General features: G+C 47.4%; 1 protein-coding gene across 1 annotated transcript in view; it reads right to left on the bottom strand.

Annotated features, from left to right (window-relative positions):
* The window catches only part of MCM3AP (minichromosome maintenance complex component 3 associated protein), a 1,669,219-nt gene that overhangs the window by 1,163,596 nt on the left and 478,678 nt on the right, over positions 1 to 26,945 (bottom strand). Inside the window, exons 9-10 of the mRNA XM_069616041.1 lie at positions 6,405 to 6,673; positions 5,375 to 5,537 (exon numbers count right to left, since the gene is read on the bottom strand). Coding sequence (XP_069472142.1) covers positions 5,375 to 5,537; positions 6,405 to 6,673 — 432 coding nt within the window. The remainder of the gene's footprint in view (positions 1 to 5,374; positions 5,538 to 6,404; positions 6,674 to 26,945) is intronic.

The following is a 26,945-nucleotide window of genomic DNA, read 5'->3' as shown; positions in this document are numbered from 1 at the left end:
TCTTTTCTATGTTGCAGTGTACTCTCTAATAATTAAATGTAGACTAACTCGTATAACTGAGTCCAAATTCTCGAGTCTTAATGCCTTACAACGCAGTAGATGAGAAAGTTGACAGGGTTGTCGTGATGTGTTGTAGAATTTAAAAATAGCTATTTGCCAGGTTGCTTTGTCTCCATTAATCATCCTTGCCTAACAGGTTTCTTCTTCCGCCGATATACAGTTTGTGAGAAAGTGGTTCGTGTTTTGTGACCTGATCCCAGCAGTACCCGGACAGGACAAAAGAAGGTGCCGAATTGTCTCTTTCCGGCCTATCTAAAGAAGTCTCCTAACCCTTGGTTTGGATCTTCTTTTTTGAGATTTCGCTTAAACCTACTTCCTACTCGAGAAATTCTAGCTACTAGAGATAAGGAAGGGGGGACTCTTCCAATCTGTGACAGGTGCCTTAGTAACAAAGTCCAGACTATTAAACATCTATTATCTAATTGTCTTGGGACTTGGAGTATTAGGGCCAGATACTTTAACAGATTTGTTCACGATCAGTCTAGTCTTAATACTGACGATTTTTTGGCGAGATTATCTTCTGGTAATGAGATGGCTCTTTCGATTGAGGTGGGAAGAGTTCTAAAGGAATTAGAGTTAATAACAGACTGAATTGTTTGACTCTCAATCATGTATGTTTTGTTTATGGTGTTATTTAGCTTGTATATTGATTGATGAATTTTATCGGTTTTATTTTTATGTACCGTCTTGTCTAAATGTGCAAAAGTCCATTTCTGGCTACCGCACAATAAATTTAAAAAAATAAAAATAAAAATAAAAAAAAATTAAAAAAGGTCTCTTTCTCATTGGGGGTTTTGCATATTCTGCACGAATCGGTCATCGAAAGGCCTCTGAAAGCTCGAATTACTTTGTGTCAAGTAGGTTGAGAAGGGTTCTTAAGATGGCATTCTGGGCTGTCCTGCTTGGAAACTTCTTAATATATCCTTGGAGATCGTTCAGTTTTTTTAAGTTTGGAGGGAAATGGGACTTCAGTTTGTTTCTTCAGTCACCCCCTTTGTTTCCAATGGGATAATTAACCTCAGACTCTACAAATCCACACATACCCCGGTGGTACAAATGGTCAAACTTTGAATGCAAAGTTCACATTGGCCTGAAGTTCGTGGTTGACCCTAAAAGTAGCAACAGGTTGTATAGACCATTCTTAGAAACGATTTTAACCAGCATTATTTACCCGTAACCTGCATCATGTAATTTACTTATCCTGTATTCGTATCCATCTTGCTCTTCTCCTAAGAGATTAGCTGGATCAATGCTACAACTAGATTAGCCAGGTAATCGTAATTGGGTACGAGTTTAACACATCACAAAGCAAACACATTTGCCTATTTTTAAGAAGGTACTCACTGCCTAAACACAATGCTAAGAATATCCAACCTAGTAATCGGTACACACAATAGGGATGCTTTTAACAGCAGCTACTGTCATAAGCAATGTAGATTTGTGTTGGAAAATTGTGGCTTGTACAAACTATCCCTTTTGACTGCCTTTCAATGACGACAGTGCAGGAGCTAGGGTTAAGCTCAGGAGCTGCAAGTCCACAAGTAGAGCTAGGAATTAGTGGGAACTAGAACTGAAGAGGAGGTAGGCAAGCTAAGCAAAGAACCTAGAGAATTGGTTGGGAAGATCAGAGGTGCAGAAAACCAGCAGATGCTCAATAGAAGTGCTTGATGGGCTTGTGGTCATGCATGTACAGTGTGCATACCTTTCCAGAGTCTCTTTTTGCATGCACAGAAGAAATCAGAAATCCAGTAAGAACTACACTCTGAGCCTGATGGGTGGATGCCTTAGTGGACAGGTGATGTGTAGTCTGTGTGCGTAATGGGAGAATGCTGCTTCAGTGGAGAAGTGTTCGGTAAGATTTTCATTTCAGTGATAAATCTTCCTGACCTGTGTCAACCCCAGCACTTTTTGCTGGACTTTGTGATTATCTTTCCCTTATTCATAGGTGAGTGGGAATCATTTTCCCCCTTACCTAGTCTTGTACTCTTTTTATGGGTGACCTTTTTATGTCTCTCCATAGAGTGTGATTGGAGTTAGTTTCCTATAACTTTTGTGTTTAGGCTGGGTTAACCCATTGGGATTCTCTCTGTAATTTCTTTTATTACGTCTTGGGTGAACTACTGTTCCCAAGTAGTAAAGTGCGATTCCCATCCCGTTTACATCTACTTTAGTAAGCCAGCACACCTAACTTTATATGGAGTGCTGGAGGGATACAACGTATGCCCTTGCTTACTTACCTGGTAACATTTGTGTTACAATTACAAGTTGACTTGAATGGCTGGTGGCAGTGTAACTACTTTTATGACTTTTAATCATTACTCACAGGCTGTCGAGTCAGCCTCGATAATGCACAGGAGGGCTACCATTATGCTAGAATGGTGAGTTTGTTCTTTTTACGCCATTTCTAGTTTGCTTGTTGTTTCTAAGGTCTTCTGCAATTCTAGGCAGGGAGGACCTCAGTTGAACTTTTGTCTTTGGCGGGAATCCTTTGTATTCCCTGCAGAGGCTCCAGAGTGTCTGAGAAGGCACAAAGAGGGAGAATTCCAAAACTCTGCAGCCCTTCGTCTTCCACCTTGCCTGAAAGGAGCCAGTTCCTACTGGGGGGCTGGCTGTCCTGATTGGACAGCCAGACCGGCCCTTTCTGTAAACTGCAGGGAGAGTTTGCAGAAGTTGTGCTGTAGTTCCTGATAAAGACTCAGATTCTGGAAGCTGCGGACAATTCGACCACTGGAGATTAATCTGAAGAGGAAGATGAAGAAGACGTCTGTAGAGATTTCCAGCGACCGAAGAGCCTGCTGTGTAACCAGAGCTTGATGCAACCCTTTCTTCCAATCGACCTTGGGGTCCCGAAAATGACTCATACTCAGAGGCTGGTAAGACCCATTAGTCTCAAGACGACATGAAAAACGAGCAACCATCAACATGTTGTGACCTATCTGGGCTGCAAAATGCCAATACCAGGTGACCTCGAGCCTGAGTGCAGTGCATGGTCTTCCAAAGTCTGAATCTCACTAAAATTTAGTGGACTCCTGCTGGACCTCCAGAGACACAAATCGAATCCCTGGAGTACCCTCATTACAGTACAGGACAGAGAGAGTGAAGAGAATCAGAGCAGCAATATTCGCTTGTCATCTGGCTCAGGTAAAAAGGCACCAGATCCACAGAGCTGGTAGAAACCAAGACGAATCCTTTGCTGAAAGCATTCTCTGGCGACTGCTCCCGCAAGTTCCCATCCGATGTCCATTTCTTGAGTCTCGAGACCAAGAATCCAGGGACCGGGTCCTGCGCTGCTGCATCCTGAAGGCACCCACCCATAAGCTCTTCTTTTCTCCTAAGGTACTGTGTCGGCTTGGGTCATACTTACCTCAAGTCTTGTGTGAATCCTGTGAGGCTGAGTGGGTGATTCGTGTGGTTGGGAGTTTGTCCATACCATTCGCCCAGGCCTAATGCTGGAACGCATATAGGGGAGCCATCTGTGAAGTCCCGGAAAACTTAACTAAAAAAAAAAAAGAAACCTAAGAACTACAAAAGATAAGGCTTCTGTCTTGAAAACTATAACAAGTGTGAAGTACTTACTTGTAAATGAGTTAGTGTTGTAACTGTATCTCTGAAATAGAATAAGTTACAAAGTGTTACAAAAGTTATTACTTAACTTTAAGTTGCTGGTTGCTCCTTTCAAAGGTTCCTTGAATTGTGTTCCTCTCTTCTTAAAAGTAATTATGGTGGCACTATTTTATTATTCTTAACTGAATGAGTGTAAAAGGTTATGAATAGGTTTACCTACATTCAAGAACTGATTGTCATTCTTAAAAGTGTACCATTGGGGTTTACTTTTCCTGATCTGCTTAGTGCACTTCTGAAACAGTCTTGGAGCTAATACTTGTCTTGGAGTTGCTTGTAGCCCCTCTGAAAAGTACATAGTTCATTGCTTACCTTGAACTGCTGCATGCCTTTCTTAAAAGTCTACAAGAGTTCTTATTTCACTTAGAACTGTAGAATACACTTCTGCAAATGATCATTGGTCCAACTATCTATTCCTGGATTAGTAATAGTGTAAAAGTTATGCACCAATAGGTTATACTGACCTTGAATAGCTGCTGCTGTTCTAAACCTATAGCACTGGGCTGTGCGTTCCCTAAATTGCCCTAGGACACTACTAAAATAGTTTCACTGTGTGTATATTTATCCTTGAGTAGCTTTAGGCCTCTATATAGTATAGAGGTTAAGATACTCCCTTTGAACGGTGTTCTTAAAAGTGACATTGGTCTGGTACCCATTCTTCATAGAAGAAAAGTTGCATGGGTTACAACAGATACTTGTAACCAGTGTTGGTATAACTGAGTGACTGTGAAAGTGAATAACACTGTACGTTATAACCCATAGGGTCTATTACGCTTGATTTACTGAATGTAATCTAAAAGTAACTAACTGTGGTTTTAATCCCCAATAATAGTCTAATGCCATTCTGAATGTGTTCTAGGTTTGAATGACCTTGAACTGCTGATAGCTATTCTTAAGAAGGTTATACTTTGGTTTGTATGCCCTAAGTATTGAGTTGGTTTTCAGGACTGTGTTTATATGATATGTTATAGTATTTGCCCCAAGATTTATCTTGGCCTACTTGTATTTAAATAAACCTTTTCTTTTTACAATATATAGCGTTTCAGTGTTTCATTGGACCATATGTATGCTACAATTTCTTTGTACCAAGATACAGCCCTCTCGCCCTCCTAAAATAAGCCTGGCCGCTCGGTCTATGCTACCAAATGTTCTCAGGTGGTAGAGCCTAATACTAGGAGTGGAGCTTTGTACTGCCTCAGATATGGTTTTATGAAGCCCTTAGTTGGACTTAAGTAAAACTGTTCCAAACAAGAAGGTGTACAATCTGTACAGTACAAACCCATTAAAGTATCCATCCACTAATACCATAGTCAGTTTGTCTGATAGGTGAACGAGTGCCTCACTGACAACCTGCTCCAAGTCACTCTTCTGTGCAACAGGACAGTGAGTAAATTAGAGACAAGACGAGCTATAGCAACATCTCTAGGAATAGAACACATGAAAGGGGCTGTGCATGATCACGTCTTATCAAAATCCAAGAATTGGTCCCAACAAATCAAGAAACCCAGGCCTGTGGAAATAATGCATGGCACTTGGTGGCCATGCACTTACAAATGAATTCTGGAACTAAAGTTTAAATCTACCAGACTAGTAAACATTCTTGGCCACTGCACCAATCAAAATGTAGGTCTGAACAAAGTATTATCTCTGAAAGGAAAAGACACCTGGATATAAACTTCCACATCACACCTACCTGGTTGAAATAAGAGTGCAAGATGCATCCACTGAGGTATGTGGCAGACTTCACCAAGCGGAAGAAGCGCACAAAGTTTGTGTTGTTGAAGGCTGCAAAGGCCTGCACAGCAAACTTGACTTCAGGCGAGTTCCGGACATCAGGCTGGAACTGTTGTACTTCTCTGGAATAGGGAGGCACAAGAACCACTGATTATTCATAACATCTATTCTCTGCCAAAACACAAATCGGTAGGATAGAAGGACATGGCCTCAAACCCAGTCAGTGGAGAGAGAATGTGACCCCCCCCTCTTCTATTTAGGAAGGTCTCAGGAAGTAGTCTGTTGTCCTCTGAAAATCTCAAAATGTGTTCACCTTTCCCTTTTCTCAAAGCCACATAATGAAGGGCAGGTTAGCTCACTGGCAAACTTCACCTGAATATCTGATTAGGTCAATTGCCCTTAAGGAAGGCCACCGTAGAAAGGTCATGTACCCAATCCTACTGTGCAAATTTAAATCCAGTTCCACATTAACACATGGGGGTCATCACGAGTTTGGTGGTAACCCTTAAATGCAGCAGTAATGGTATTACCGCCACATATAAGGGTCCGCCAAATCACAGGTTTGGCAGGATGTAAATCTGCTGCGAATTTACTGATTTCTGGCACAATTACTGCACGGTAATACTGCCAAAATGGGGAATTCCCGAAAGGGCCCAATGGAGGAATGGGGAATTCCTGTTCCGCCAAACCTGTGATCTGGCGCTAATAGCGACGGGGCGGAGTTGGCGGTAATGCTATTAGCCCCGGCGGTAATACCAGTAATACCGCCAGGATACCGCCCAACTCGTGATGAGGCCCATAATATTAAGACTGATGTATTCACCATGAGCACATCGCAATAGTTAACTGTAATTTTCACACAAATTAACATAGGCCTCAGTTAATTGAAAGAATGACGATGGACAGTTTTTGACTGGGATGGGGAAAAATGCATTAACAGATGTGTGAATGGGTGGTTATGGAGTACAGATCATAAGAAAGTCACTCACCTCAGAATGTCACCTTTGTTTAGATTGAGGAGTACACTGTAGCCCCGGAACTCTGCTTCGCAGTTGCATCGTATGCCCTTGTTAGCTAGGTCTTGGTACATTTCCTTCAGGCTTTGCAGGCACTTGGTTGTGTTCTCCAAGTTAATCTTTGCCTCAAAAGCAGATCGAGGTTCCTCACAGAGTTGGTGGGCACAGTGAATGTGAAAGCGCATGCACTTCTCAATTAGGGAGACAGTAGCAGGGTCACAAAGATGCTGTTGAGTGATATCCTGGTTAAAGCAAGAACACACATTTACACATAAATGCAAGGTGCAACACTTTCCCATAGGTATAAAGATCAAAATATGACAACAAATCAAATTTAGATCACTGGCATGGCACTGACCATACTTTGCTATCTAGGCCATGCCTGCCTTTGACATATCACCAATTTTTGACCTCTCATTACTAAGTCTTGTTGGAGGGATTGGCATCAGTTGCACATGCCTTCCATAACAAGGTTAGCTGGTTGTTCATTTGCTTCCTCTGAAGGATAGATTTCAAAAGTATAGATCCCTCCAATAAAAGAGCATACTTCTACGCAGGATTCCACAAGAATCCCTTATTGTACTGATTTTCTTTTTCTTTCAAATTAGGCTTTATTAAAGGTTCATTGAAACAAAAGAATGAAAACAATACCACGAAGGTCTGAACACCATTAGAAGAATCACAAATTATCTGGGCCTTCTTTGGCCTAAAACAAACATTAAACATTGAAAAGCTCCACCACTCCCACCTCCCTCTACTCGCCCACGCCCCTCTGTAGTTTACTCTTTTCCATTTATAAGTCCACTTGCGGGCTGAACCAAGACCGTGTCCGATATGTTCAAGGGCCGTTAACGACTAGGGCCTTTTCGAGTAGTGTCTCTCGCTCCCCTCCTCCTTTTGGCCCCTCAGTGCGGTACGCTAGATAATCATGCAAGTAACCAGGTTCTGCTGGTGAATCTGCTCCAGTTGTAGCCGTTGTAGCTGGTGCCATATACCTATTGACAAATTCCCCCCACTCCCGCTCCACCACTCCCCCCCCGACCCCCACCCTGCATGGAGCCCTGACTTCGTTCCATAACGTACATATATTTGGCCACATTTTTCCACTCCTTTTTACCTGGTGTATGTACATTTTTCCAGCGGGTCGATATGAATGCCCTGGCCGCTAGTAACTGGCTCGCTAACATTGGGGGTTTTGGGGTGTTGGGGGGAGATTGAAGTGGTTCCACCGTCCACTTCCTCCAGACCGAACAGGACCAGCAACAGGGATTTGATTCTAGTGATCCCATCAAGCTCCTTAATCCAGCCCAGGATCTCGTCCCAGTAAAATTGCACCTTAGGGCACCCCCACCACATGTGCCAGTAGTCTGCCCTGGAGCCATATTCATGCCAACAGAAAGGGCAGATGTCCTGGTACATCTTGGAGAGTCCGACTGGGTCATACTGCCGCCTGTGCAGGAGTTCGATGGCATGGAGTTTATATTGGGTGGAGATCGAAGACGGAGAGGTTCCCCTGCAGAGTTTGTCCCATATATGTGCATAAGCCTTATCCCCTTTCTCGTAGAATGTCCTTGCCCTCCTGTGACAACTGAGCCCGCTTAACGAGTCTGCTAATCTCCCTCTGCCCTCGCTAAATGAGGGTCAGCTCCCTTTTTTCCCCGCTCGCTCCCAAATCGGTATCCCCCTTCAGGTCGCCTTCCCAGCCTCCCAAACGGTTCTCTTTGCCATTTTCCCTGTGTGGTTTACAATAAAAAGTTCCCAGATTTCTTTCTGGAGTGCCTAGTGGAACACTGAGTCTTTTATTAGGAGATTCATTACATCGCCATCTGGAACCCCAAGGGTTTATTCCCAACCAGCACAGGTCCAGCGTGACCAGATCATGATCCGACCATGCTATAGCACGAATCTCGGATGCCTGGGCGACGTCCCACACGTCTCTAGAGATTAACAAATAGTCTATTCTCGTGAATCTCCTGTGCAGGGGTGAAAAGAATGTGTAGCCCCTCTCCTGCGGGTGGAGGGGAAGCCAAATATCTCGCAACCCATATAAGTCTAGAGACTCCCAGACCTCCCCATAACCCTGTCTCGGGGGCTCTTGTTCTCTATTGTGCCTCACCTGCCTGTCCATGTCAGGGTTTGCCCAGATATTAAAATCGTCCCCCAGAACCAGATGTCCCGAGCGTTTGCTCAAGATCTTAGGGAGGGTACCCTTCAAGAATCTCAATTGCCCTCGGTTGGGGGCATAAATCGTGGCGAACGTAAAGGACACTTTTTGGATACTCCCCGAAATCATGTGCCCCCCCCCCCCACGGCACATCTGACCAAACCTTTGATACCACCATCCCGAGTGTCGTGCGGATTGGAATCCCCACTCCGGCTTTGCTACAGGGACCCGAGCCCCAGAATTTGTGTCGCACTGAGCCATTTGGGATTCTCCGTTCTTCCCCCCTCATGAATTTCGTCTCTTGGAGGAAGAGGATATCTAACCCTGATCAATGGAATTCCCTGGCCACCAAGGATCTCTTTGTCGGGGAGTTCAGACCCTTAAATATTAAAAGTACCCACCCTCAGGGAGCCCATTCGCGGTCCGTCATCCCTAGTCGCCAGCAGGTCACCCCATGACAGGAGCACCCTCTCCTCCACTTATTACGTCACTGTATAAGAAAGTGAACACCGTCAACACCCAAACCAAAACTTAGACTGCTTAAGAGCCAACCATCCCCCAAAACCCCTGTCCCTCCCTCGCCCTCCCACACACCTCCTGGTGCTCGGCCTGACCCATCCTATGGTGCGACCGAACCACCAACCGGACCCGCAAATCGGGTCATCTCAAATGACACCATTTAACCATTGAGCCCACTTCCCCCCCCCCCCCAAAAGAAATCCTTGGCCCCACTATCGCTAAGTTTTCTAACATGTTTTTCACCCAAGTCCAAAAATAACTAGAAACGCATCATCTGCTTGGCCTCCGACAGTCGGGCTTTCGACCCAACCATGGCACCGAAACCGTGCTACTGGACCTCAAAAACCAAATTGACGACCTCAGAGACGTGGGCAAACCAGCCCTCCTCCTACTCCTCCTCGACCTCTCTGCGGCGTTCGACCTGGGGGACCATGAGACCCTCTTCCACCACCTCACAGCTGCCAACTTCTCACCAAATGCCACCACATGGATCGCATCCTTACTCAGTGGGAGAGCATGAAAGTCTTTTCAGACCAAGCTTGCGCACACCCACATCTAATCAAATGTGGGGTTCCTCAAGGGTCCTGCATCTCACCCACCTTGTACAACCTTTTCACTAGATCCTTATTCAAATACCTCGATTTGATGGGTATTTCTTATACCAACTACGCAGACGACACGCAAGTCCTCATCCCCCTGTCAGGCGACTACGAGGCAGACCAAAACACCCTCAATTCCATTTACACCACCATCCAGACCTGGATGGCCAAAAACTGGCTCTGCCTAAACAGCGAAAAGACCAAACTTCTCATCATCGGCTCTCCAACCACAATCAAAAAAATGGGCCCTCGATAGGACTCCTTTCTCATAGACAGCTCTAGTATTCCTGTATCCCAGTCAGTCAAAACACTGGGAGTCTACCCGGATTCCAACCTCACCATGACAAGACAGGTGAATGTTATCTCATCAGCGGCAGCCTACCACTCAAAACTTATCACTGCTGCCAGGACCTTCCTAACGCAACAAAACTCCCTTACCATTGCCAGAACAATCATAGGATCTCGCCTAGACTACTGCAATGCACTCCTACTAGGCACATCAGCCAAAAACATCAAGAAACTTCAAACAGTGCAGAACAATGCTCTCAGAGCAGCCACAGGAATCTCGAAAAGAGAAGACATTTCGGACACCAGAAAATCTGTCCACTGGCTGCCCGTTAAAGAACACATCCTCTTTAAATCCCTTGCACTCGCCCACAAATGTTGCCAGGACGGAGCACCTCGCTACCTCGCGCAAAGATTCTCTGCGCCCCCATCAAGCAGACCTGCTAGATCTGGTCAAACCAACCGTCTTTCTATTCCCAAAAGCCTCAGATTAGAGCAGGCAGCTCCAGCGTCCCAGTCCTTGCGGCGACCAACTGGAATCTACTACCTCCCGCCATCAGAGGCATGGAATCCCACACGGCCTTCAGAATCTCTTTAAAAACCCTGTTTCATGTAAGCCGCTCACTCGTCATGCCTACATGTAAGGCATTTGACCACTGGAACACTGTCTGTAAAAATGTATAACCTATGATCATTACAACCCTGCCTGTTAATGTATACTTTATGCCTACCCCAACCCCTGTAACTAAGTCACATTCTTTGAATAGCGCCACAATGCCTCCGGGCTGCCAGGCGCTTTACAAATATAAAATAAATAAAATAAATAACCAGTATATACTCCGTAAACCTCGAGTATGACAGCCTAACCCAGCCCCTCCCTCATGTCCTCCCCCTCTCTAAGCCATGGGGGAGTTACTTGAGGTTACTGACCACAGCCATCTCACGTCAGGTCTCCGCTGCAGAGGAAGCATTTAGTATCCTGTACTTCCTGGCCAGGGACACGTTTCCTTCTGGGTCCCTTTACTTGCCACTGTCTGTCCTCTCTGTCCCTCTCCCGTGATCCCGCAGGGCCTCTGTACCTCCCAAAAGATCGTTCTTCGCTCTGTTGATCTCATCCTCTGATCAGTTTATATTTACGTCCATCAATCTCAATTGTTATGGAGAGTGGAAACCCCCATCTATATCGAACACCTTTCTCATTAATCCACTTGGTGAAGGGCTGACCCAGTCTTCTCTTGGCGAGGGTCAGGGGCGATACATCCTGAAAAATAGTAATCCTAGAGTCACGGATGGTGACGGGTTCCGACTTCTTCGTCTTCTAAAGGATCTTAACCTTGTCAGGATAGTTGTGGAAGCGGGCGAGGATGGATCTAGGGCCCTCAGGGGTGCCAGCTGCTCTATGTATCCTCTCAATTCCAGGTTCATTTATGGTATTGTCCCCGAAGACAAGTTTCATAATCTCATATAAGTTTCTCTTCAGGTCTCTTTCAGTCTCCCACTCCTTTTCCGGTAGCCCAAAAATTCTGAGGTTGTTCCTCCTCTCCCTGTTCTCGAAGTAGTCCATCTTTAAGGCAATCTCTGCTTCTCTACGTTCGATTTCGGTCATCCTCACGTCCATTTGTGTTTCTATTTTATCGAGGGAAGACAGATTGTGCTCCACCTCCTGGAGTCTCTCCTCCATCTTGTCGATTCTCTGTGATCTTATCGACCTTCCCACCGATGTCCTCTTTCATGCTCCTGATCTCATCCATCATTGAGGTTACATCCTTTTACGTGGCCATGCAGTCTTCCTCCATCCCTGCCATGGTCCCTATTCGTTCCGCACTCCTTGTGTCAATCCTCTGGGTGTATCCGTAGCCCGAGAGCCTCAACGCCCAGCCCATGTATCACTTCACCCTGCCTGCCTGGGGGTGAGGATGGATCGGCTTTGTTCGTGTGGCCTAACTTCAGTTGTGGGCATAAGGGGACCCAGAGGAGTTCCGGGCAGTGATATATATGATATGATATGGCATTTATAACGCGCCTATACACAAGTGTTTCAAGGCATGATGAGGCACGGAAGGGGGAACAAAGGACGGACAGACAACGATCCGGCTAGGCCAGGTGTTTCCCCGATTTTTGGGCCCTGTCAGAACTTTTCGATGCCTGGCGCCGAAATTCAGGGGTAGAGTCCCTGTCTCTGGAAAGTGTAAGGGATTCGGTAGCAGCCTTCGCGCTGCCTGTAGACGCAGACTCCTGGAGTGCGGCCTGGGGTAGAGGTCGGCGCCGTCCTCCGACGACCGAACCTCAGTCACTAAGGGGAGCGAGGAACTCTTAGCAACAGTGGAGGGTTGCCTGGGGTCATGAGGCGATCTCGAACGCGAACGCCTAGAGGACACTGACTCGGTGGACCATTCTCTACGTGCCTCTTTCCGAGAACTCGACGTGCGCGTCAAGTCTCGGTTGGACCTTTGTTTGCTGGAAGTGGTGTGGGTAGCGCTCGTGTTGCCGGGGGTCTTCCCCATAGCTGCCCTGCCGGACAACCTTCCGAGGTCGGGGACTTGCGCTTGGCTGTCCATCGACGCCACATTGCCCTTGCCGTCCGAAAGTACGGCGTCGCTGCCATCGCTGAAGGCACCCTCCGCGGCCATGGCCTCTTGTCGCCTGGCGTGGTGGGCCCAACGCTTTGTCGAACGGTCCTTAAGGGTCTTCGGTTTAAACCGACTGCACGCTCTGCAATTCGCCTCGGGGTGGTCCCTCGGCAAGCAGAGATTACACGTGGCGTGTCTGTCAACCCAAGGATACTTGCGGTTGCACTTGGGGCAAAATTGAAAAGGGGTACCCTCCATACGCACCCTGTGGCAGCGGGCTGGGAGTGTAGGAATATAAGTAATGTACCTATATTAATCAGAGTGTACCCCACTCTCCCTACTTGCAGGGCCGAATCCAGAGGACTTCCCAGGCCCGGGCCGAGGCCAGAGGCCTTCCGAGGCCCAAATCCGTCGCTGTAGTCCGACGGTTGAATTTTCTCCGATCCGGCGTCGAGTGTCGATGTTCGGAGACTCGACGTATAGGTGGAATAAAGGGGAAATATATAACAATATTTGCAAAATCTGACTAAGTCAGGGAACTCCGCTCAGTGCTTCCGACCAGCATGGCGGAAAAAAACAATCTGAGGGTCCTAGACGCGTGAGGGATCATGGGTACAGTGGACGTCACACTAGGGATAGTATTACTGGCACGCCCTGTGTCGACGCCCATTTTTGAGTTTCGAAAAACAAACTAATACTCCGCAGCTTCCACTAGATGTCGGCCTATGTACAGCATGCGATCTAAGCAGATTCCACAAGCTTCAGAAATATATATATATATATATATATATATATATATATATATATATATATATATATAGATATATATATATATATAGATATATGGGATACATTACTCACCGTAATCGTATTTCTGATGCTTGTATCTGCTTAGATTCACATGCTGTGCATAGGCCGACATCTAGTGGAAGCTGCGGAGTATTACAGTTTGTTTTTCGAAACTCGAAAATGGGCGTCGACACAGGGCGTGCCAGTAATACCATCCCTAGTGTGACGTCCACTGTACCCATGATCCCTCACGCATGTAGGACCCTCAGATTGTATTTTCTCTGACATGAGGTAGCATGAGGAGTAGCGGGAGTACAGATAATCCAAGCAGATAGAAAGGTAAGACTACAAGCATCCATGCGCCTTCCCCCAGAGGGGAGGGAGGGTGGGTCGCATGTGAATCTAAGCAGATACAAGCATCACAAATACGATTACGGTGAGTAATGCATCCCTTCTGAGGCTTGTGGAATCTGCTTAGATCACATGCTGTGCATAGATTAACGAGCAGTACCTGAAGGAGGTGGAATGTGAGAAGGGTCATGAGCAAATAAATGTCTTAGAACCGCTTGTCCCACTTGAGTATCTGTCTTGGAATGGGTGTCAATGCAGTAGTGCTGAGTAAAAGTGTGAATATAGCGCCAAGTAGCTGCTTTGCAAATGGTGTCAAGGGGTACATTTGCAATGAAAGCCAGAGTGGCCCCAATGCCTCTTGTAGAGTGGGCTCTTGGCGTGAAAGGCAGAGTTTTTTCAGAAAGGGAGTAACACAGCTGGATACAGTTAATAATCCACTTAGAGACGGCACCTTTAGAGACACGATCCCCCTCTCTGCCTGTAGCTAATGAGACAAACAGTTGGTCTGTTTTCCTTAGCGGTCTGGTCTTGTTTACATAGTAGAGGACCGCCCTACGCACATCTAGGGTGTGTAGTTTCACCTCAGACGAGCTCTGTGGGTCTTGGAAGAAAGCCGGAAGCTCGTTGGACAGGATAATGTGGAATTTAGAAATAAACTTAGGTGAGAACGTAGGGTGTGTGCGTAAAACCAGTTTATCTTTATGAACTGTAAAGAAAGGATCTTGCACTGACAGAGCCTGAATTTCACTGACCCTTCTAATAGATATAATTGCTACTAAGAAGGCCGTTTTATAAGTCAGGTGTTTGAGACTGCTTTTGTGCATGGGCTCGAAAGCACCACATTAACGTCCCATCCTGGTGGTGGGTTTGAAATAGGAGGGTGAAGTCTCTTTACTCCTTCCATGAAGGCTTTAACTACTGGTACTTTCCACCACAACACCTTGTTATGGGAGGTGGTGTATGCTGACAGAGCTGCCAGGTGTACCGTTAGTGAGTTAAAAACCAGTCCTGCATCCAGTAGGTGTAGCATGTATGTGACAATTGTTGAAGGAGTGCAATCAACTGGGTTGATTTGATTATTTTGGCACCAGATAACAAATCTTTTCCATTTGTCAAAGTAGCAGTGCCTCGTGTTTGGCTTCCTAGATTCTTTTAGGATGTCCATACATCTCTGTGGTAACTTGAGATGTCCAAACTCTATGACCTCAGGAGCCATGCTGCCAGGTTCAATGAGTTGGGTTGAGGATGCACCTTGTGCCCTTGGTGCTGGGACAGTAGGTTGTACCAGCCTGCGAGTCTGATGGGTTTGCACACTGCTAGTCTGCGTAGGTGCGGGAACCACGGTTGTCTGGCCCACATGGGAGCAACTAGGACGAGTGTCATCGATTCTCTGTTCATCTTGTTGACCACCTTCCTGATGAGGGGAGTTGGTGGAAAAGCGTACGCAAACATCCCTGACCAGTTCATCCACAGGGCGTTCCCCTGGGAGTCTGGTTGGGGGAACCTGGATGCAAATCCCGGGCATTGTCTGTTTTCGCTTGTGGGGAATAGGTCTATAGTGGGGGAACCCCACTGAGAGAAGATATCTTCTACGATTTCTCTGTGTAGACACCATTCGTGTTCCTCTGGAAGGGAGTCTCTGCTCAAAGCATCCGCCAGAGAATTGAGATCCCCTATAACATGTTGAGATGACAGGAAGATGTTCCGTCTGAGTGCCCATATCCAGATTTTCTGGGCAAGCTTGGACAGATTTGGCGAACGAGTCCCCCCTTGCTTGTTCAGGTAAGACATGGCTGTAGTGCTGTCCGTCCGGATCTGCACTGACAGATTCTGCAGGTAGGGCTCGAATGCTTGAGGCGCTCTGAATACCGCCAGAAGCTCTAGTAGGTTGATATGATTCCTGGCCACTGAGTGAGACCAGAGACCCTGAGCTGTGTGGTGGAGATGGTGAGCTCCCCACCCTGTCAGGCATGCATCGGTTGTGACTACCGCCTGTATCTCAGGATCGTAAAAGGGTTTCCTCTTGGACAGATTTTCTCTTGTCCACCAGTGAAGGCTTTGTACAAGTGTTGGCGAAACGACCACTAGATCGTCCCATTGACCACTTGCCTGAGACCACTGTTTCGCCAACCATTCCTGCATGGGACGCATGCGAAGGCGCGCGTGGCGGACCAGGTAAATACATGACGCCATCATACCCAGCAAACACATTGCTTTGCGTACCGTTATCTGGCGACCGGCCCGATAATGCAGAATTTGCAGTAGTATATTCCGAATTCTTTTCTCGGATGGAAAGGTCAACCCCTCTTGAGTGTCTAGGATAGCTCCTAGGAACTGTTTGGAGGTGCTTGGCACCAGACTTGGCTTCTCGTTTATTGAGAACCCCAATTCGAAGAGGAGGTCGATCGTCCTTTGAATGTTTGTTCCGCAAATTACTGGGGTCTCCCCCGTGATGAGCCAGTCGTCCAGGTAAGGGTACACCGGGATTGCCTCCCTGCGTAGGTGTGCTGCCGCCACCGCCAGTACCTTGGTGAAAAACCTTGGAGCCAAAGCTATCCCGAAGGGCAGTACCTTGAACTGGTAGTGCCGACTGTCCACCTTGAAGCGGAAGTACTTTGTGCGCTGGGAACATGGAAATATGAAAAAAAAGGCATCTTTCATGTCCGATGTTGCCATGTAATCCCCCTTTTTTAGGAGGGGGATTACCTCTTGGAGAGTAGTCATGCAAAATTATTGGGGCTTGACATACTTGCAGGCCGTAAGTCCAATACTGGGCGCATTGTCAAATCTTTTTATGGCACAAGGAAGTAAGTTGAATAAATACCCTTGTTTACCTGGTGTCCCGGGACGAGTTCTATCGCGTCCTTTGGTAGCAGATTGACGATCTCCTCGAGGAGGATCTTCTGGTGGTTCAAAGAATGTATTTTTGTCGTTGAGCATGGTTTCGGGGACGCTCCAACAGTTCTATGCAGTACCCTGCGGATACTGTGGACAGCACCCATCTGTCTGATGCAAATCCTTCCCAAGCTTGGGTGAAGTTGGAAATGCGTCCCCCCTACTGGGGTTGCGTGAGAAGGGACCCTGAACGGAGCATTACTGTTTTGGTGGGGCTGCCTCTACCTTTACCACGTCCTCTTTTATTACCCCTGCCATAACCCTGGGTAGACTGCTGGTTGTTATTGTTCCATGATGTACCCTGCCCCTGGGAATAGTTAGATCCTCTCTGGGAATTGTGTCCACGTGGGCGATGAAAATTGCCATTCCCTCTCTGATTAGGGGGTTTATTGGTTAGTTGACCTGGGGTTTTGAGTGTCTCATACTCGTCCTTGGCATTTTTCAGCGCGTCCTCGACTGCCTTACCAAACAGATCTGGCTCCACCGGTTTATCTAACGATGATGCTTGGGTTTCAGCTTTGAATCCAGACTGCCATAACCAAGCGTGTCTCTTGATAACAGTCCCTTCTGCTATCAATCTGCCGGCGTTATGCGCGGAATCAAGGTTGCTTTTAAAATGCAACCGGACACAGCTCTTCCCTCGGCGGAAACTCGTGTCAATTGGCTCTTTAAGGGTTCTGGGGCGGAGTCTATGAGTGCCGTGACTTCTTCCCACTGGTGGCAGTTGTAACTGGCCAACAGGGTGGTGGAGTTGGCAATCCTTGCCTGGTAGGCTGAAGAGGAGGCTACCTTCCTGCCCAAACCATATAGTTTCTTGCTCTCCTTATCGGGAGGACCTTCGGACGATGACAAGGGTGTTCCCGCCCTCTTACGGGTGTTTGTAACTACCAGGGAGTCCGGCTTCAGATGCCCCCTTATGTATAGTGGGTCTGATTGGGCTGCCCTGAAAAGTTTCTCAATCCTTGGGTTCACTGCCCTGGTGAGGTTGGGATTTACAAGTGAAGGGTCTATTCTTCTCTGAATAGACTTAAGGATAGGGATGGCCTGCGCAACAGGTCGCCTTTCTCCTACTAACTCCTCGGCGAAGTCCCTTTCTTCTTGAGCACCCTGGGTGTCAATGTGGAAGTGTTCTGCCGCTCGGGACAGAACTGCATTCAGGAGAGGTTGATTGTCGACAGGGGAGTCAGTAACCGGGGGTTCTTTCTCTACCGGGGGGCTTCAAACCGGGACTTCTTACTTGGAGTCATTGGATCCTTAGAGCCTGAGGGTGCTGACCCGTCGGGAGAATAAGAGAGAAAGTGCTCAGGGTTTTTTGCGTAAAAATATGCCAATGATGACATCCTTGATATAACCCTGTCTAGGTCATCACTAGACCATTCTCTAGAACTGGGAATGACCCTTTCTGGAACTTTCTCCGCCTTATCCTGACTAGACTTACTGGTTTTAGCAGAGGTCTTTGGGATAACAGAAGACTGGGACTTGTCTGTTTATGTGGAGTGGAAAGTTTTAGAGGTGTGGAAGGAGGCTGAGACTGCTTCCTTTGTTGTTTTTCCCCCTCCCTGTGGGTTGAAGAGTGTTTTCCCTGCTTTTTCACCCCTTCGGAGCCTTCCTACGCCTGGCGTCTAGGTTCGGGGGTAGTGTCCCTATCTTTCGAACATGGAGGTAGGGACTCGGGAGCCGCCATTACGTGGTCTGCGGGCGGCGACTTCTGGAGTGTGGTCTGGGGATGGAAGTCGGCTTCGTCTTCCGACGATCGAACTTCCGTTAACTTGGGGAGCGAGGCACTCTTGGCAACAGTGGATGATTGCCTGCAGTCATGCGGCGATCTAGATTGAGAACGCCCAGAGGACACCAATTCGGACCGTTCTCTATGTGCCTCTTTCCGAGAACTCGACGTGCGCGTCGAGTCTCGGTTGGACTTCATGTGCTTTGTGGAAGTGCTGTGGATAGCACTTTTGTCGCCGGGGGTCTTCCCCATAGCCGCCTTGCCGGACGACCTTCCAAGGTCGGGGACTTGCGCTCAGCTGTCTCTTGACGCCACGTTGCCCTCGCCGTCCGAAAGCACGGCGTTGCTGCCATCGCTGAAGGTGCCCTACGCTGCCATGGCCTCCTGACGCCTGGCGTGGTGGGCCCAACGCTTGATTGAACGGTCCTTAAGTGTTTTCGATTTAAACCTACTACACGCTCTGCAGTTCGCCTCGGGGTGGTCCCTCGGCAAGCAAAGATTGCACGTGGCGTGTCTGTCAACCCAAGGGTACTTGCGGTTGCACTTGGGGCAGAATTGGAAAGGGGTACCCTCCATACGCACCTTGTGGCAGCGGGCTAAGTGTAGGAATATATAAGAATGTACCTATATACCAAAAGAGTGTAGAGTATGTCCACCCCCCACTCTCCCTACTTGCAGGGCTGAGGCCAGAGGCCTTCCGAGGCCCAAATCCGTTGTGCAGCTCTCGACGGTCTATTTCTTCTCCGGGCTGGCGTCGAGTGTGGAAGTTCGGTGACTCGACGTTGGGGTGGAGAATTGGGAAAATAACAATATTTTGCCAAAGTATGGCTAAGGCCAGGGAACTCCACGAAATGCTTCCGACCAGTATGGCGGAAAAAAACAATCTGAGGGTCCTACACGCGTGAGGGATCATGAGTACAGTGGACGTCACACTAGGGATAGTATTACTGGCACGCCCTATGTCAACGCCCATTTTCGGGTTTCGAAAAACAAACTAATACTCCGCAGCTTCCACTTGATGTCGGCCTATGCAGATTCCACAAGCCTCAGAAATAAATAAATATATATATATATATATATATATATATATATATATATATATATATATATATATATATATATATATATATATATATATATATATATATATATATATATATATGACAATGCATTACTTACCGTAAAAGCATTTCTGATGGTTGTATCTGCTTAGATTCACATGCTGTGCATAGGTCCGACATCCAGTGGTCACTGCAGAGTATTGCATTTTGTTTTTCGTAGTCGAAAAGGGGACGTCGACAAGGCGTGTCTGTAACACTATCCCTATAGTGACGTGCGTTGTACCCACAATCCCTCACGCGTCAAGGTCCCTCTGTTTGTATTTTTCTGCCCTGAGGGAGCCTTCTAGGCGTGAGTGAGTACAGAAAAGAGAGAAATATAGAAAAGGATGTCTATGTTCCTTCCATCCGAGCGGGGAGGAAGGGTGGGCGCATGTGAATCTAAGCAGATACAACCATCAGAAATGCTTTTACGGTAAGGAATGCATTGTCTTCTGATGTTTGTTAATCTGCTTAGATTCACATGCGCTAGTCTATGCTGTGCATAGACTAGCGAGCAGTACCCGGAGTTGGCGGTGGGTTATGAGAAGGAACAGTAGAGAAAAGATGTCTTAATACTGCCTGTCCCACCTGGGAGTCAGATCTAGAGTGTGCATCTAGACAGTAGTGTTTTGTAAAGGTGTGCACAGAACTCCAGGTAGCCGCTTTGCAGATGGACTCAAGGGGAACATTTGCAATGAACGCTATGGAAGCCCCAGTGCCTCGAGTGGAATGTGCTCTTGGCTTGAAGGGTAGTTCTCTCTTAGCAAGAGTGTAACAGAGAGTGATGCATTGAACAATCCATCTAGATATAGTGGACTTTGAAACTGCATCTCCTTCTCTTCCTGCTGCCACAGAGACAAAGAACTGATTAGTCTTTCTGAGTGGTCTAGTTCTTTCCATGTAGAACATGACAGCTCTGCATACATCTAGTGTATGCAGACTTTTTTCTCCCAAGCTGGAAGGGTTTTGAAAGAACGTTGGTAGTTCTATTGACTGGTTTACATGAAATTTCGAGATGAATTTTGGTGCAAACCTTGGGTGTGTGCGTAGAACCACCTTATCCTTGTGAACTGTTACGAAGGGGTCTAGTACAGAAAGAGCCTGTAGTTCATTTACTCTCCTAATGGAGGTGATAGCTATTAGGAAAGCAGTCTTAAGAGTGAGGTCTTTAAGAGTTGCCTTGTGCATGGGTTCGAAAGGAGGGCCCATGAGTCTAGAAAGTACCACATTTAAGTCCCATCCGGGAGCTGGGTTAGCTATCGGAGGGTGTATTCTCTTTACCCCCTCCATGAAGGCCTTGATAACTGGTATCCTCCACCACGACACTTTAAGTTGGGAAGTGGTGTATGCAGAAAGTGCCGCTAGGTGGACTTTAATGGAATTGAACACTAGACCTGAATCCAGTAAATGGGTCAAGTACAGAACAATGTTAGTGGGAGAGCAGTCAACCGGGTTGATGCTCTTACCTCTACACCAGATGACAAATCTTTTCCACTTGCTAGAATAGCAGTGGCGAGTATTAGGTTTTCTGGCTTCCCTGAGGATGTCCATACATCTCTGAGGGAGTTGTAAATGTCCAAATTCTATGATCTCAGGAGCCAGGCTGCTAAGTTCATGGTCTGAGGGCATGGATGCAGTGTCCTGCCCTTGTCCTGTGACAGCATGTTGTACGGGCAGGGAAGTTTCACTGGGGGAGATATGGACATCTCCATCAAGTGAGCGAACCATGGCTGCCGTGCCCACATTGGGGCCACTAGTATCATGGTAACCTGCTCCTGGTGCATCTTGTGCACCACTTTGTTGAGAAGGGGAGTCGGGGGGAAAGGCGTAAACAAATTTCCCTGACCATTGAATCGACAGACCGTTCCCCTTGGACTGGTTCTGGGGGTACCTGGAGGCGTAACTTTGGCATTGTGAGTTTTACAGAGTTGCAAACAGGTCTATTTCCGGGAATCCCCATTGCGTGAAGATGTCTAAGACGATGTCTTCGTGCAATTGCCATTCGTACTCTTCGGGCAGGGGGAAATCTCTGCTGAGTTTGTCTGCTAGCAGATTGAGTTCCGCTGGTACATGTTGTGATAGTAGGAACATGTTGTGTTTGAGAGCCCACTTCCATATATTCTGGGACAGCTTGGACAGTCCTGGAGAGTGAGTGCCCCCTTGCTTGTTGAGGTAGTACATGGCTGTGGTGCTGTCTGTGAGGACCATCACTGTCTTTCCTTGTAGGTGTTCCTGAAAGGCTTTCAGTGCTTTGAACACTGCTAGTAGTTCCAGCAGGTTTATATGCTTGGATGCTAAGCTCAGAGTCCATGCTCCGTGAGCAGTCTGATGGGATAGGTGAGCCCCCCATCCTGTAAGGGATGCGTCTGTGGTTAGAGTGGCTTCCACTGCGGGTGTGGCAAAAGTTTTCCCTAATAACAGGTTTTCTTTTGTCCACCACCGTAGCGAGAGCACCAAGGCCTGCGAGACCACCACTAGATCGTCCCATTGTCCGCTGGCCTGACACCACTGGCTGTAGAGCCACTCTTGCATTGGGCGCAGGCGCGCGTGAGGTACCAAATAAATACATGACGCCATCATCCCTAGCAAGCGCATTGCTTTGCGTACCGTCACCTCTCGACCTGCTACATAATGGGGGATCTGAAACAGCATGTTTTGGACCCTCTCGTTGGAGGGGAAGACGAGGCCATCCTTTGTTCGATTAGAGCCCCTAAAAATTGTTTGATTTGGCTGGGGTCTAAGCTGGACTTCTTTTCGTTGATGGAGAAGCCCAGTTGGGACAAAAGGTCTACGGTCTTTTGGGTATTGGAGAAGCATGTTTCGTTAGAATCCCCTGTTATGAGCCAGTCGTCGAGGTAAGGGTATACCGGGATGGATAACCTGCGCAGGTGGGCCGCTGCCACTGCCAGTACTTTCGTAAATACCCTTGGTGCAGATGCTATCCCGAAGGGTAGTACTCTGAACTGGTAGTGTTTGTTCTCTATCTTCAACCTGAGGTATTTTCTGTGCGCTGGCAACATTAAAATATGAAAGTATGCATCTTTCATGTCTAGTGTTGTCATGTGATAAAAGTGGGATTACTTCCTGCAAGGTCACCATACGAAACTTTTGGGGTTTGACAAACTTGTTCGCTGGTCGCAGATCTAATACAGGGCGCATGGTTAAGTCCTTTTTGGGTACAAGGAAGTACACTAAATAAATACCTTCTGTTACCTGAGATAGGGGGACTGCCTCTATAGCTTCTTTTTTCAGTAGCTCTTCTACTTCTTGAAGAAGAATGGTGAGGTGTTCCGGTGTCATGCGTCGGTTCCGTGGGGGGTCTGTACTTCGGTGAACCGTTGAATTCGATGCAGTATCCGTGGGCTATGGTGGATAATACCCAGCTGTCTGACGATATTCCCTCCCATGCTGAAAGGAACGATGTTAGCCGGCCCCCGACCAGTGATGCATGGGAGGGGACCCGAATCTTCGGGTCATTTGTTGGTATTGGGCGTGGAACCTCTGGGGCTGGAGCCGCGACCTCTTCCTTTGCCACGGCGTTGGCCTCTTTGACTGAACTGGCTGTTACCCTGGTTAGAGGGCCAGTTGGTAGCAGAGTAAAATTGCTGTTGGTTTTGCTGCTGGAGTTGGCCACGAAAGGAGCGCTTATTGCCATAGCCGCGTCTGTTCGGGGGCCTAGAAATTTGGTCAAGAGTCTTGATGGTATCAAACTCTTTCTTCGCATGTTCTAGGGCCTCATCAACTGCTTTTCCAAACAGATGTGTTTGTTCTATGGGCTTATTTATCAGGGAAGCCTGGGTTTCCGGCTTAAATCCCGAATTGCGCAGCCAGACATGGCGTTTGAGAAGTATTCCCTGAACCAGGGAACGGCCAGCTGTCTCTGCGGCATCTAAGGAGTTCTTTACGATGCCCTGGTTTACAAGAGTTCCCTCTGAGATTGTAGCTAACAGGCGTGAACGCGGGGGTTCTGGTGCATCCTCTGCTTCGCTGCGCAGCTTGTTCCACTGTGCATCTGCGTAGCTAGCTAGTAGGGAATTGTTATTTGCAAGAAGGCGGCGGACGTCGTGATTCTCTTTCCAAGTGCATAGAGCTTCTTGCCTTCTTTGTCAGGTGGTGTCTCACTAGTGGATAGTGGTACCCCCGCTCTTTTTCTCGTATTAGTAACTACGAGGGAGTCCGGAATAGAATGTCCTCTGATGTACAAAGGGTCAGAGGAGGAAGGGCTGAAGAGCTTTTCTATCCGAGGGTTGACCCCTCTGACTAAGGCAGGATTGGAAAGGGAAGGAGTTATTCTTCTCTTTAAAGAGGCCAGGAGCGGAATAGCCTGACTAACAGGGGCTTTTTCCCTAATAACTTTCTCTACAAAGTCTATGTCAGGAAGAGTCTCCCCTGTGTCTATTTCAAAATGCGCTGCTGCCTTGCGCAATAGTGCATTAAGAGAAGGTTGGTCATCTATGGGAGAGGTGTTTCCAATAGGTGAATCCTTGGGAGGAGAAGGGTGAAAGACATCAGGGTCTGAGTGCACTGATGGGGATTGCCAAGGCTGCACTGATGGGGATTGCCAGGGCTGCGAGGTAGCTGTATCTTCTTCAAAAGCTCCTGCATTAGTGTAAGGATCTTCTTCAAACCCCTCTTCCTCATATTCTTCCTCTCCACCCAAACACTCCTCATCTTCCTGGAGGTATTGTTCCTCTCCAGTGAGGTCATATACGTCTGTAGAAGGGGGAAACAGCCTAGGAATCTTGACCCTAGGGTCATCCTGGGGCCATTCTCTTGGTCTTTTGGGTGTGGGTGGGTTTTGGCTTCCCAAAAACCTTTCCATTTTCTCCATACAAGAATGGAGTCTTTCAAGGGTCTCATGGGGGACCCCTGAATAGTCTAGAGGGGGGGGGAAAATCAGTGTTTTCACCTTCAAAACGCTTAGAAAGCTCCCACAACGTCGAAGAAAGGTTTCCGTCGCCCTCTGAAAAGCGCTCCGGTAGTTCAGAAGTGCCCTTAGATGAAGGGGGCAGTTCCTGGCTACCCTTGTGCTTTTTCGGCGTTTCCATAGCTTTTTGTGCGGTATTCGACGTTTGTTTTGTCGTCCGCTTACGTTTGTCTTCGGAAACAATTCTCGCCAGGCTCTCGACAACGAGTTTGTCACTAGAGGGCTCTGGTGTCGACGTTGCCTGCGTTATGCGTTGTTCGTCGACGGCCGCTCTATGGAGCGTTACATCGGATGATTTTGAGGTAGCGCCCGTGTTTGATGAAAGCCCAATCGCTGGTCGCGGCTGCGTTTGCGGGTGGGGCTTGAGACCCTTACGGTCTGAGGTAGACGCCGGAGTGCCCTGCGTCCCCTTCGGCGCTCATGGATCCTTCGTCTTCGACGAAGAAGAGCCGTGGGTTGTGTGCTTAGGCCTATGGGGTTTATGTGCGTCCTTGTCGCCGGGGTGTTCATCCCCATAAGCAGGGCGTGAGCCGAGCCCGTCGGGGCCGGGGACGGACGTCGAGGAGCGTGAGCGCTCCTTCTGGGGGTTAATGACTTCCGTAACGGACGTCGAGTTATCACCCTCCTCATCACTTTCTGTAACAGCGGCGGCGGGTGAGGAAACTGACTGCGACATAGCGTAGTCCGCCCACCTCTTAACTTTCCGTTCTTTAAGAGTTCTTGGTTTCAAGAGCTTAGAGGCCGTGCAGCTGTCCTCCTTATGATCGAGGGGCAAGCAACGATTACAGAGCTTGTGTTTGTCCTTCCAAGTGTATTTGCCCCTACAGCATGGGCAAAACTTAAAAGGTGTCCTCTCCATAGCTGAGGCAATAATAACTGGTGATAACAACCCCAAGGGAAAGATAGGGGAGAAAGAAAGACATTCTCAAAGAGAAGATAAAAGTTTGAACCCCCACTCTCCCTACTGTATGTTGGCCGGCGAGGCCAGGCCACGTGTTCGGCAGCGCCGAAGGATCTCCTCCGTCTCTTCCCTTCCGTCGAAAACCTGCTCGGCGGAGAAACAGCTTCACAGCCAACGTCGAGGGGAGGGATCTTTAACAATATAATAAGTATAATTAAGGACCGAGGTCCGTAGTAAGTGTTTGCAATGTTTCTCTAGGAGCTCCGCGTAAGGCGACCAGAAGCTGGGCGGAAAAAAACAATCTGAGGGACCTCGACACGTGAGGGATTGTGGGTACAACGCACGTCACTATAGGGATAGTGTTACAGACACGCCTTGTCGACGTCCCCTTTTCGACTACGAAAAACAAAATGCAATACTCCGCAGTGACCACTGGATGTCGGACCTATGCACAGCATGTGATTCTAAGCAGATTAACAAACATCAGAAATATATATATATATATGTATATATATATGTCAAAAGTTGAGTGTGTGTTTGTGGCTTGGTGGAGCATTGTTCCTTATACAATTCTACCCCGTTTCACCAATCTGCACCAAATGTTGCATAGTTACCTGTAAAGACCCTCCGGACATTACTGGCTACATGACATTTGGACACTCCACCCCTTTCCCTGGAATTCAACAAAAGTCAAAATGTGTTTGTGGCCTGCTGACGAAGCAGTAAACCATGCTCACCAGGAAGGGAAACAAAAAATGTATGAGAGGCAAATGCACCTAAGATGCAAAGGTAAAGGCAGGTTGCATTCCAGAAGTTTCCAAATTTTTGCTGCATCAGGTGAAATTTCTTTTCCAGAGGATTTTTGCGAGATGGGGCCTGCCAACAAAAGCCATTAACCATCTTCACCGGGAAGGGAAACAAAAAATGTTTCTCAACCGACACGAAGATGTCTATAGAACCCATTCGGACAACGGGTACTTTTGCTAGTATTATAAAAACATTACAAGTCGCAGAATAAAACCTGCCCACTCAAAGCTACCGATACAAATAGTAACCTAACCTTAAAAACGATTGTACACTTGGTAATGCTTAATTGGTGGTGAAAAAGGATGCCTATGCATAACATGTCAGTAATCACAGAATACAGGGCACTAGAGCAGATCTAACGCGCACCTGGAGCAACTGATCAAATATTCAACAAAATATAAAGAAGATGACAGTAGACCCATAGACAAAGGAATTACAAAAATGTAATAAAAAACACACTGCAATATAATGCATTACCGGTTCTGATCAGGGACCAGTACACCGTTAAACCTCTGTAGAACAGAATGGCTACACTGAAACACAAACCTAGATGCAATGTACCATTCAAACAGAATGAAAGACAGTGATTTACACAAACATGCATAGAAAATCACTGAAGCACTTAGAATTACTGCTGAATGGTTGTAAGAGTTCCACGACCCCATGGGGTACAGTCAATAACTGGGGGAGAACAGGCAGGTACATAGCAGTCACATAAGGGGAGTCCTAAAGGCTTGGAAAGGTCTCAAATAGCAAAAATAACAGGACAAGCATAACAGAACAGCTGCAGCTATGGGTTAAAACAAGGTACGTATAGCTTGCTGCCCATAGGTGCAGCAGAGGGTGGACATTTAAAGGAGCCACCAAGAAGAGATGTAGCC

Source organism: Ambystoma mexicanum, chromosome 9 (assembly GCF_040938575.1).
Source record: "Ambystoma mexicanum isolate Mex_15411 chromosome 9, UKY_AmexF1_1, whole genome shotgun sequence".
Taxonomy (NCBI): Eukaryota; Metazoa; Chordata; class Amphibia; order Caudata; family Ambystomatidae; genus Ambystoma; species Ambystoma mexicanum.
This window is presented reverse-complemented; position numbering and strand designations above follow the sequence as displayed.